The sequence below is a fragment of the Rhinopithecus bieti genome, unplaced genomic scaffold (genome assembly GCF_001698545.2).
Source record: "Rhinopithecus bieti isolate Rb0 unplaced genomic scaffold, ASM169854v2 scaffold_1558, whole genome shotgun sequence".
In the NCBI taxonomy this organism is placed as follows: Eukaryota; Metazoa; Chordata; class Mammalia; order Primates; family Cercopithecidae; genus Rhinopithecus; species Rhinopithecus bieti.
In genome coordinates this window covers 2,109,807-2,122,013 of record NW_016803701.1, presented here as the reverse complement: position 1 = coordinate 2,122,013, position 12,207 = coordinate 2,109,807, and the positions used below count along the sequence as shown (strand labels likewise).

The window sequence follows — 12,207 nt, the reverse complement described above, 5'->3', positions numbered from 1 at the left end:
AAAAAAAAAAAAAAAAGAAAAACTAGCTGGGCGAGGTGGCGGGCGCCTGTAGTCTCAGCTACTTGGGAAGCTGAGGCAGGAGAGAGGCGTAAACCCGGGAGGTGGAGCTTGCAGTGAACTGAGATCCGGCCACTTGCACTCCAGCCTGGGTGACAGAGCGAGACTCCGTCTCAAAAAAAAAAGAAAGAAAGAAAGAGAGAGACGGAAGGAAGGAAGGAAGGAAGGAAGGAAGGAAGGAAGGAAGGAAAGAAAGGAGGGAGGGAGGGAGGGAGGGAAAGAGAAAGAAAGACAGAAAGAGAGAGAGAGAGAGAAAGAAAGAAAGAAAGAAAGAAAGAAAGAAAGAAAGAAAGAAAGAAAGAAAGAAAGAAAGAAAGTAAGTTTGATTAGATGCTAACAGGAAAGAGAGAGAAGGTGAATCAGAACCACATAAAAGGCATGTTGATGAGTGCTGAATGCCAAAGATTGGGCTTCCCAGGGCAAAGAAGTAGGAGGTACTGACAGGAGAGAGGTTTAGGTAACATTCAGCAGGTTAGATGGCAAACATGACTTGGATTTGAGAGGGAATTCATTCGTTCATTTATTCATTTAACATTCAAGGGATATGTGAATATTTTCAAATATCTTTCAAATATTTGAAAGAACTCAATAAGCTCAGGCTTGGTTCTAGGTACTGATAACAACAGTGAGTAAGACAAGCTACCTATCCTCACAAAGCATACATTCTAGTGCATATAGCAAAAGGGGGAATAGAGGTATTCAACATTCATTCAATATTTAAGTTCCTATGAAAGTTCCAGGCACTGTTCTAGGGCATTTGGGGTACAGTAGAGAACAAAGTATATAAAAAAAACTCCTGCCTCCATGAAGCCTACCTTCAGAGAGAAGACAAACACATAGAAAAGAAATCAGACAGTGATAAATATTCAGAAGAAAAGCCATATATGGTATGACACAGAGATAGGCAGGGTCACCTGGTTTAGATTGACTGGTCAGAGAATGTCTTTCTCAGGAAGTAACATCCATGATGAGACTTCAGTGACAGGAAGGATACAGTTCATCCTGTGATGATCTGGGGACAGTGCATTTTAGGCAGGAGGGGCCAATGCAAAGGTACTTGGGTAAAAACCAGCTTGCTGTGTCCCAAGGACCAAATAGAACGAACACTGTGGCACAGCAGAGTGAGGGAGCATATTTGTCTGCAGTAAAGTCAGAAATAACAGAGGTCAGATATGTAGGGCATTTTGTGATGACAGGAAGGAGTCTGGGTTTTACACTGAACTTCCTTTGTAAGCAGAAAGGAAAGCATTTAATGGTTTCAAGGTAGGGACCAAAGTGGTATGATGTGGCTATTATGGGTAAATTTTTAGAAGAGCAAAAAGGAAGGAGGGATACTAGGAGATGAAAGAGCAGTTGAGAGAGTAAAGTCTTGACTAGGTGTGGTAGACAGAATAATTCTCCCCCCACAGCCTGTCCAAATCCTAATCCCAGGAACCTGTGAATATATTTCCTTACATGATAAAAGGGACTTGACAGATTTAAAAGAGCTACAGATAGGGGATTACCCTGGATTATCTAGGAGGGCAAATGTAATCACAAGGGTTCTTATAAGAGGGAGGAGGGGGCCTGGAGTCAGTAGGAGATGTGATGATTGAAGTAAGAGGTTGGAGTGATGCAAGGAAGGGCCTGTGAGTCCAGAAATGCAAGTGTCCTCTAGAAGCTGAAAAGGGGAAGGAAACAGAGCTTCCAGAAGAAATGCAATCCTGCTGATACCTTGACTTTAGCCCAGCAAAACATTCGATTCTAGAATAGTAAGATAATAAACTTGTGTTGTTTTAAGCCACTAAGTGAGAGCTATTTTCCTACAGCAGCAATAGGAAATGAATGCACAATGTCAAAAGAGGGATGATAAAGAGGCAGGGCAGAGCTGGAAGAAATCACAGGTTGTGGTCAAAGACTAATACACGTGTGTGTGTGTGTTTATACCTTCGTAGAGGAAAGCCCACCCAAACAATAAGCCCAAGATCCTGTCCACACGTGTAATTTACTAAGGTACTAAAGTAATTTATGAGGCACGGTTGTTGGAACTGAAGAAGTCAGAGAATGTTGAGCCTTATTTGTAAGGTTACCAAAATACTCAAAAGAGTAACAGGAACATAAGGTGAAAGAAGTAGAAGCAATCAAATGACAAAGTCCTCAAGGAATGGGGGTGGGGGTGTAATTCGAGGATACCGCTGAAAATAGGTAGAAGATAGCATAATTACGCAGAGTGAAACTCAAATAACAAAGGAATTTGCATGAGAATAAAAAATAATTTGAAAATGGCTTTGTGGAACTATAGGAATGTCCACATCATCTCTGACTCCTGTGATAAGGAGTTGAGGAACTCTAACTTCACAGGTGAGGGTAACACAAGAAAAAGCCTGACACAAGAAAAAGAAAAAAGCCTAACACAAGAAAAAGAACTGGAGGAAAATCAGCAAACCATGACATAACAGAAGCAAATACAAAAAATATAGGAGACAGTCTAAGTGCTGCTGAGAGATCAAGATAGAATTTTAAAATGTCCACTGAACATTGAGAGAGGCAGGAACAGGAGCCAAACTTCAATCGGTTGAGAACTAAGCAAATGGTGAAATCAAGACAGAACGCAAAGGCCACTTTTGTGGTGAAGGGAGCTGGCAGGGGTGGCTCCATGAAGGGCATCAGTAAGATCACAGTGCCTTGATGTGTCAATGCCAATGGGACAGACCCAGTTGAGAGGAAGAGATAAAAGATACAGAAGAGAGTACGTGGTAATAATGATGTAAGGTCCCCGAGAAGGCAGAGGAGATAGGAGCCAAAGTATAAGTGATTAGTCTTAAGATTAAAACTCTGTCGTGACTGGAAAGTTGGAGGAGGAAACAGATTCAGATACAGGTAGGTTTATATGATTATTGCAGCTGTGAAGATCAAAGAGTGGTTTCCATATAACCATAAAAGTTACCCAAGTTGGTTGGAGGACCAAAGTGGAAAGGGAGACACTGAGCCAGGTAGCATAGTCTTGGATGATCAGATGGTCAGAAGATCAAAAGACAGCAGCAATAAAGAACTCTTCAATTCCAGAGAGATGAGTTTAACCAATCATAAATGATTACAGTTGTTAAAAGCAACTGGGCTTATCTGAGTCTACCCTACTTACTAGCTATGCAACCCTGTGATTTTTGAATGCGTTACTTAACTTCTCTGAGTCAGTTTCTTCATCTGGAACATAAGAATAACACAAGTTTCTAAATTGTGGGACTTATGTCCCTATATGAAGATTATGGCATGCAATAAACATTGGGTCCTTAACAAATGCCTGGTACAAAAGAAACACTTAACATTGTTAGGTATTATCTATTTAGAAAAAAATTAATGTTTCCATAAGACACACATAATAGAAAGCTCAGAGTTCAATCTACAGTGCACAATTCTTGCAAGAATATATACTCTTTTTTTTTTTTTTTTTTTTTTGAGATAGCGTCTCACTCTGTCACCCAGGCTAGAGTGCAATGGCACAGTCTTGGCTCACTGTATCTTCATCTCCTGGGTTCAAGTGATCCTCCCACCTCAGCCTCATGAGTAGCTGAGACTACAGGCATGTGCCACCATGCCCAGCTAGTTTTCGTACTTTTCACATAGACAGGGTTTTGCCATGCACCCAGTCTGGTCTTGAACTTCAGGGCTCAAGTGATCCACCAACTTTAGCCTTCCAAAGTGCTGGGATTACAGGCGTGAGCCACAGCACCTGACCAAGAGTGTATAATCTTTAAGAAGTTCATTATGTGTAGAAACTGCAGCCCAACTTTTATTTTTCTTGCTCTATGTGTCACATTTCCTCACTTGCTTTAGATTTTATTCTACTTTTGTGTTTCTGTAAATGGTGAAACAAAGTCTGATATAAATTTAAAAGGCTAGTATAAAATTTTGAATGTATTCCTTACTTCTTTCATCACTTTTTTAAGATTGCTAAAAAGTCTCATAGTGGAAATAAATTAACAGACATTGTATGCAGACAAGAGCTGACACAGCAGCTCTGAGGCCGCTATGTTTAGAAAGGCCTGTATACAAACATTAGCGCTTGGCTGGAACTTGGATTTGGGGAGGATTACCACCATTCTAACTGATAAGTATGGCCAAACTATCTGTACAAACAATATGGTTCTTCCTTCTGCAGTTCTGCCTTCCTTCTATGAGTCTGAAATTTTGGTGCAAGCTGGGCGGGTGCCTACATGATCAGCGCCTAATAAAATTCTTGGGCACTGAGTCTCTAATGAGCTTCTCTGATAAATAGCATTCCACAAGTGCTGTCTCAACTCATTGCTTGGGGAAATTCAGTGTGCCCTGTGACTCTGTTAGGAGAGAACTCTAGGAGCTTGCACCTGGTTTCTTCTGGACTTCTCACCACTCACCTTTTGCCATTGCTGATTTTGCCTTGTATCCTTTTGTTGTAATAAATCTTAGCCATAAGTCCTTTGAGTCCTCCTAGTGTGAATCATTGAAGTTGGGCTTCTTGGAAACCCTGAACACACAATGTTTTTGTCTTCACTGAAAACTATTATTAATAAGCAATGCCAGTGACGTCACCAATATATTGTTAAACTTTTATTATGTTCTTGTGTTTGTAAGTTTTATATTGAAGTTACATTCAACGTTTTCTATGTCAACATTTCAGGAAAAAGATGTGAGGAAAAACTATCTGAGTAGTAGAGTCATCAACAGGCTTAGTATATATTCTCTCTATCCTGGCCCCATTGTGCATCCTCAGACAAGTGAACATGTCTGGCCCCAGTTTCTTCATGTGTAAAATTGGAATAATAATAGTATCTATCTCAAAAGGAGTTGTAAGGATTAAACGAGATTATATATGAAATACTTAGGACAATGCTTGGCACATAGTGCTTTATGTGTGCTAATACTACTACCTTATATTAAAGCTCCATATTTTTATTCTTGCGTGCCTTAAAATGAATTGAGTATTGATAACATTGCCTCTATATAGAAGATTTGTTAAATTTTCTAAAATATAAGACTACTAAGGTTTAAAAAACTTTAACTACAAATAATAAAAACTGAAAGTCTCCAAGTCACAGCACTGAAATCCTGAGGATAAATACAACTTTAACCTAAACGCTTCTTTCCATACAACAAATTAACAGTGAAAACTGTCACTTGGTTACTCAAGTAGTCTGAGAATGACTCAAGTACATAGTCTTATCTCACCAAAATTCCAAAGGGCATAGAGATAGAAAAAAAGCAGGAGTCATGATAAGAGCAACAGTAGCACAGGGAGATGAAGATCACATAAGGGAACCATGAAGTCCTCAGTATAAAAGCCATATGAGTGTTTTTTCCCTACCTACAACTATTTTATAGTCAATTTATTAAAATCCATTTTACAAGACAATCTATCCATTCCCTTACCTTAAAAAAATTGCTGTTATGACTGAATTATAAAGCATGTGCTGTTAGACTTAATTGGTTTAGCAGTCTTCCAGGTTCTAATCTCTGGAATCTTTCACCTAACAGTTCATCTAAAATTGTACTCTTAGAAAAAAGGAAGAATCCAGGTAGATAAGAGGTCATTAACTAGGTGGGGCGCACAGTGGCTTACACCTGTAATCCCAGCACTTTGGGAGGCCAAGGCAGGCGGATCGCTTGAGATCAGGAGTTCAAGGCCAGCCTGGGCAACATAGTGAGACCCTGTCTCTACAAGAAATACAAAAGTTAGCTGGGTATGATGGTGCACACCTATGGTCCCAGGTACTTGCAGGGCTGAGGTGAGAGGATTGGTTGAGGCTGGGAGGCGGAGGTTGCAGTGAGCCAAGATCATGACACTGAGGTCATCAACCAACCACACCTATATGATACCTGTCTGATTTCAAGCGTGATTAAAGAAAAGCTTCTAAAAAACCACTATGCAACCAGAAAATGAAATAAAGAGTTACGATAAGGTTTTCGAATTCTAGATTTTCATCCATTTAGCACAGGGGAACAATGGCATATGACATATTTGAAATCATAGTAATAAATAATCAATTGCCACCTCTTATTGTTAGAAATGGATTTTGAACTAAAATTTGCAATGGACTAACCTAAATGACCTAAAGTTTTCATAGTAATAAATAATACATTGCTGCCTTTTATTGATAGCAATGGACTTTGACCTAAAAAACCTGCCAGAATTTCAGAGCCATTAAAGACAGCATTCTATGTGATTGGTTTCCTCTATGCAGATGGGAGAGGTACTTGTGTAAATAATGAATCACTGGCAACATAATTCATTAGAAGAATTGAAATCTAAGTTAGGAATGGTGGCTGTACATTAGTAATATACATAGCAAGTTATGATTAGCATTCTCCTGAAAATAAGCTAAATCAACCAATTTATTTTGCTTCTCCATTAACATACCCTGTAAGAAAATCTTACATCAGATGAAATATCTCTTTTCCATGTAAGGAGATGTCAAATTTCCAAAGTATTTTGAATAGTTCATAAATTCAAAACTCACCATTGAAAATACACTGACAGTTGGTTTCTTTTCCTTCTTATCTTTTTCACTGCAAAACAGCAATGGAATTACATAAAACTTTAGAAATTACATAATTTATAAATTATCCAAATTAATATAGAATGTATATTTAATGACAAATAGGATGAAGAAATATGTCTATATTATACAGTTAAAAAACAGGATAATAATAGTATAACCCCATTTATAATGTTCAAGTATGTTTACATATATCTTAGAAATCTACATATGTGGTTATCACTGAGTGTTGGAATCTCTCTAAAAATATTTTCTTCCTTGTGCCTTTGATATTTTCTGATTTGCTATGATGAATACATACATACACCCATTGCAATTAGAAAAATATACATACTGAAAAGTTACCTGTTTTTATTCTAATTAGAAAATCATTCATCTTTCCCCTTAATTATGAATCACCTTAATTGTCATCTGAATAATGATGGCAGTAGATATTTTATCCATCTACTACCTAGATATTATTCTTAATCATCCCTTTCTACTGAAGTGTAGTGGCAATTAGATGCTGGACATAACTAGCCTAAGAAGAAAATTAAATTACTCTTTATGAGCAAATCTAATTGTGAAAAAAATGTCTGGAGCCCTAAATGGACCATTATGAAATAAATGTACTCTAGAAAGTTATGGTAAAAAATGATGTTCTATAAATTGTCAAAAAGTTGTCCTCAGGCATAAGGTCAACTATTATTTTGAGCCCAGATACAAATGAATCTAACTATGTAGCCCATTTTCTACTCTGTGTAACTGCCACCTAGGATGTGAAAGCAAACCAACCGTAAGAAATCTGCCTCATCTGTATTTTTGTAGGTATAAAAGAAAAAATATTTTAGAAAAGATTAGTGTTATTTTTTACACGGTTTTTAAGTTCATAAGGTAAAGTCATCTTTGTCTTTGTTCTTTACACTAAGTGAGGTCAAAAGAGGTAAGGAGACTTCTAAAGAAAAAAATCCAGAGTTTACCCATTTGGCTTTGGAGTAATGTTAGACAGACATAAAATACACAAACATAACTCTTCAGGTTTGGTCCCACCCAATTCCCAGTAAAGGCATGGTTTCAGTATCCCTGGAACCAGGATGAAAGGAGAAAATAGCCAAAATAGTTGAGTTTTAGCTCTAAGCTTTTATTTATTTTTTTGTTCTCTAAAACTGCTGCTACTCTGGAGAAGTTATAACGTCCCAGGCACTGGCTAAGTAAGCACTTCCTACACACAATTCATAAACAATTCTATGAGGAAGACACATTTTTGTTCTTTTAGAGATGTAGAGGAGTGAGAAGAGTTAACTTGTCCCAGGTCCACAGCTATAACTAAGCCAATATTTAAATGCCAAGTCTGTTCCCTGACCACCAAACTATAAGGCGCAACTTCAGATTTCTGAGATACTGCATCACACTAAAATGCACTTTCACACAAACTCTCACCCCTACTAGATTACGTACTTAACCCCATTAGCACAAAACACAGTGCTTAGAAAGACAAGTCAGCTGCATCCATGTCCCTACAAAGGACGCAAACTCATCCTTTTTTATGGCTGCATAATATTCCATGGTGTATATGTGCCACATTTTCTTAATCCAGTCTGTCACAGATGGACATTTGAGTTGATTCCAAGTCTTTGCTATTGTGAATAGTGCTGCAATAAACATACGTGTGCATGTGTCCGAATTGATGGGTGCTGACGAGTTGATGGGTGCAGCACACCAACATGGCACAAGTATAGATATGTAACAAACCTGCACGTTATGCACATGTACCCTAGAACTTAAAGTATAAAAAAAAAAAAAAAAAAAGAAAGACAAGTCATTCATCAAATACCATTTTAGGAAAGAACCTTTGCTAATAGACATATTCCAAATAGCACTATAATCCCAGCATTATCTACTACCAAAGCCACATGCTTCTTTACAATCCCATGTTAAAATAAATTTGAATCAATAGCAATGAACACAATTTAATAAGAACTACTTACCTAAAATATAATCTCTAATTTGAAAAGTCTGTAGACCATGATAGAACCAGTAATAGAAATATGTGAAAGATCAATTTTCTTTACTGTTTCCCTTCACATACCCTCAATATTTCTTAGTTAAATCTAACTAAATGTTTGTATAAGTACATAATTCTTTAAGCTATCAAGTTTTCAAAACTAAAAGTTAAAACAAAAGTGGAATACCTATCCTCCACTCTATGGAGCCTTTTCATGGTTTACATGAACATTTTGTTACAAAATTTTCAATTTCAATCACAAGTTCTCCTACCATTATCACATCTAAGAAAAGTGATTACAATTTTTATATTGGCTAATATCCAATGCACATTAAAATCTCCCAAGAATGTTTTCCATAGGAATTTTCCTTGTTGAACATTTAGGTTGTTTTGTTTTGTTTTGTAATGTTCACACACTACATTTGGTAGTTATAACTCTTTAGTCTCTCTTAATCTAGAAGTCCTCCTTTCATTTTTTTAACATTGGCTTTTGTAAAGGAACAAGAAGAGCTGTCTTATAGAATGTCCCACATCTTGAGTATACCTGTATCAAACTGAATACAAATGGGAAGTGCAATAAATGTAAAATACACATCAAACAGGAGATTTAGCATAAAAGGGAATGTAAACTATCTTATTGATCATTTTGATTATATGTAGAAAATCCAATCTTTTGGACATATTGAGTTCTATGAAATATATTTACAAAATTAGTTTTATCTTTTATTTTAGTTTTACTGTTGCTACTAGAAAATTTTAAATTACAAATGTGACTCACATGATAAATCTATTGGATAGTCCCAGTCTACAAGTTTAATTGTATTCAGACTAAATGTTTTTGCAGATATATTAGTATTTGCTAGGTGATGTTGTTTACTCAAAATCCAAGGGATGAGTCATTTACTACAGTCTATTCTACAATGAGAGATACCAGGTCCGATCACTTGGTTAAGGTGCTAACTGCAAAATCTTTAATTGGAAAAGCACATTCTCCTTCCAATTAGTAAACATTTTGAAGAAAATTCTTACAACTTTTTTCTGATGGTTTAGAGTTCATTGCCAATCCTTGTGTGAATCTATTATAACAATGGAAGTTTCACAATAATAGTTGGAATTTTTCTGTAAGGATCATTGCTTTATTTTCTCTACCTCTCACACTTTCTTTCAGTTTCCCTGCTCTCAGAATATTAAGGCTTCAACAGTAGCATTCAGTATCTCAAAATCGATTACAGTTATGCTGTTCTTTGATGCTCAAATTGTCCCAGAGTTGGCCATTGGAAGCCCCTTCCAGACAGCTCGAGTATGCTTTTGACTACTCCATTAAACTCCACTTCCTTATTTTCAGGTAACACAAGATACTCCAGGTTCATTTTCTATTTTTCCTATCCCAGACCTGGCTGAAATTAGCTATTGAAGTGTTCATTTCTTTTAGGGAGGAATGGTATTTAGAAACCAATATCTGGTACTAACAGTGCTCGTTGTTACTCTCCCTTTCAGTGGGGTGAAAATGAACTATTAAAAAATTATGAATTCATATTGAAATTTCCAATGCAAACTTAACGTTATTTTTAAAAATGTATTTAATTTCCACATTTGTATTTTTTCTCTTACACTGAAAAGCTTGGTTTCTTATAATATTAATATGTTTACTAACTTACAATTTACATTATAGTTTCTAATATTAATAAATTTACTAATTTATCTTACAATTTACTAACAATGAATCTATGGAGTGAAGTTTTAAATTTTCTATAATGGCAGAGCACCATGATCAAAATTTAGTTTAATTAATTATTTTCCCTATGTGATTACATTACCAATATTATATACAGATATTTATTGCCAGTTAAAATAAAAACAACCTAAATGTACTTTTGACCTTCTGTCCCATCAGCCAGGCCACAAACAAGCGATGTTTACATAGCCATTTACCGGAAGCAAGAGCCTGGACCACAGAGCAGATCACCAGCAGCATATGGCTCACGTGTGGGCGACCAGCACCACTTGAAAAGCAGAAGTTCACAGGACAGAAACACGTATGAGTATCCGCCTGCCTGGGGCAGGAAAGCTGAGGAAGAGGCATACCAAGACTAAGGGAAAGAGTCCGGGAAGGGTAAAAGGGTGGAATGAAAAGAGGTTGGTGAATGGCTAAGAACGGTTGGATAGGACAAATAAGTTCAAATGTTCGACAGCAGACGAGGGTGACTATAGTTAGCAATATATTGTATATTTCAAAGTAGCTAGAAGAGAGGACTTAAAATGTTATCAACACATAGAAATGAAATATACCCAAGGTGATGGACCCTCCGAATACCCGGACTTGATCATTACACATTCTGTGCATGTCAAAAAACGCTTCCATGTACCCCATTTCATAAATATGTAACATATTATATATCATTAAAAGAAAGAACAAAAAAGACAGGGAAAATGCATATGCTGTGCTCCATGCAGCCAACAAACTTCTGCTCTAAGCAGGGAAATGATTCCAAAGGCTGGCTTGCGTTTCTTAAAATAAAAATAATTAAAAACAACAACAATATGTCATTTATTTCAGAGCTGGAGGCTCTGAAATAAATCGCAAATATGTAAACTATGAAAATGAAACTAGCTACCTTTTACTGTTCAGTTTAAAAAAGTTCTTCTTCCCTGCTCCTCCATTGCGGTCCCCTTCAAGATCCATCCCGACCTGAGAAGAAAGTGCGGCTCATTAACCAAATGCATGACCCTCAGGCGCGCCGGAGGGCAGACTAACCTCTAGTACCCCGCCGAACCCCAGACAGCAGTAAGAGGGAGCGCTTGCCGTGATGCTACAGCTGCTCTGGCCGCGATGGCCACGGCAGGGGCTTTCCTGTGCGCAGGGTCTCCAGCACCTCCACGCAGGCAGAGTTGGGGGTCTGGCAGCGCGTTCTGGACTTTGCCCGCCGCCAGCGCGGTTCTCCCTCCCGGTTCCCGTCGCCGCGGACGATGCTGCCTCCACCCACCCACCGCGGGCTCAGAGACCAGGTCCCCTCACCGCGCGGGCTCTGCTCGCTCCGGGCAACATGTTCCAGGGCCACTACGCTTTGGGCGCTGCTCCAGGAGCTCCTGAGTCTAGATGTCACCCCACTTGGTCCCCATGGACTTGCTAGCGGTCTCCACACCATCCACGCCTCAAGAAGCCCTTCTCCCGTGAAGACCAAGTTCAGGAAATCTGAGAGCCTGACATTTCTTGGGAACTGTCCCGTAGTAGCTCCCAGCTTTGCGTGCCCCTACCTCGCGCTCCTTGGAACGGCCACCAAGACGTGAAATTTTGGAAGAAGATACTCTGACTTTAGTGGAAAGACCTAGCGGAAACGAACAGCGGCCTCTGCTTCTTTGAGCTTGGAAGAGCCGCTGCTCGAATGAGCTCAGGCTTCCTGCGGCAAAGAGAGCGAAGCGGCTGTGCTCAGCCCACGCCCCGGCGCTGTCCCTGCCCAGCCAATCAGCCTCACCACAAATGACTGCTCCCGGCCCCGACTGACTGAAAGTTGATTCCTCGAGAAATTGCGAAACAGGCTGAATTTCCAGGAGGAATGTTCTCGCTTCCGTTGCACCTCTCTAGAAAGGGCAAGGTAGAGAAACGCGCATCAGCTGAATCATCGGGGACGTTTGAACTTATAGAGACATGTCTCT

General features: G+C 38.6%; 1 protein-coding gene across 2 annotated transcripts in view; it reads right to left on the bottom strand.

Moving 5' to 3' along the window:
- The window catches only part of ABCB1 (ATP binding cassette subfamily B member 1), a 105,233-nt gene extending 93,253 nt beyond the window's left edge, over nt 1–11,980 (bottom strand). Inside the window, exons 1-3 of one of the 2 annotated variants that reach the window (XM_017851617.1) lie at nt 11,809–11,980; nt 11,169–11,242; nt 6,531–6,579 (exon numbers count right to left, since the gene is read on the bottom strand). In XM_017851617.1, the coding sequence (XP_017707106.1) occupies nt 6,531–6,579; nt 11,169–11,236 (117 nt within the window). In that variant the 5' untranslated portion in view covers nt 11,237–11,242; nt 11,809–11,980. Of the gene's footprint in view, nt 1–6,530; nt 6,580–11,168; nt 11,243–11,569; nt 11,636–11,808 lie in introns of those variants that run through there. The other variant, XM_017851609.1, reaches the window with a different exon arrangement.
- Between the last annotated feature and the right edge of the window lie 227 nt (nt 11,981–12,207).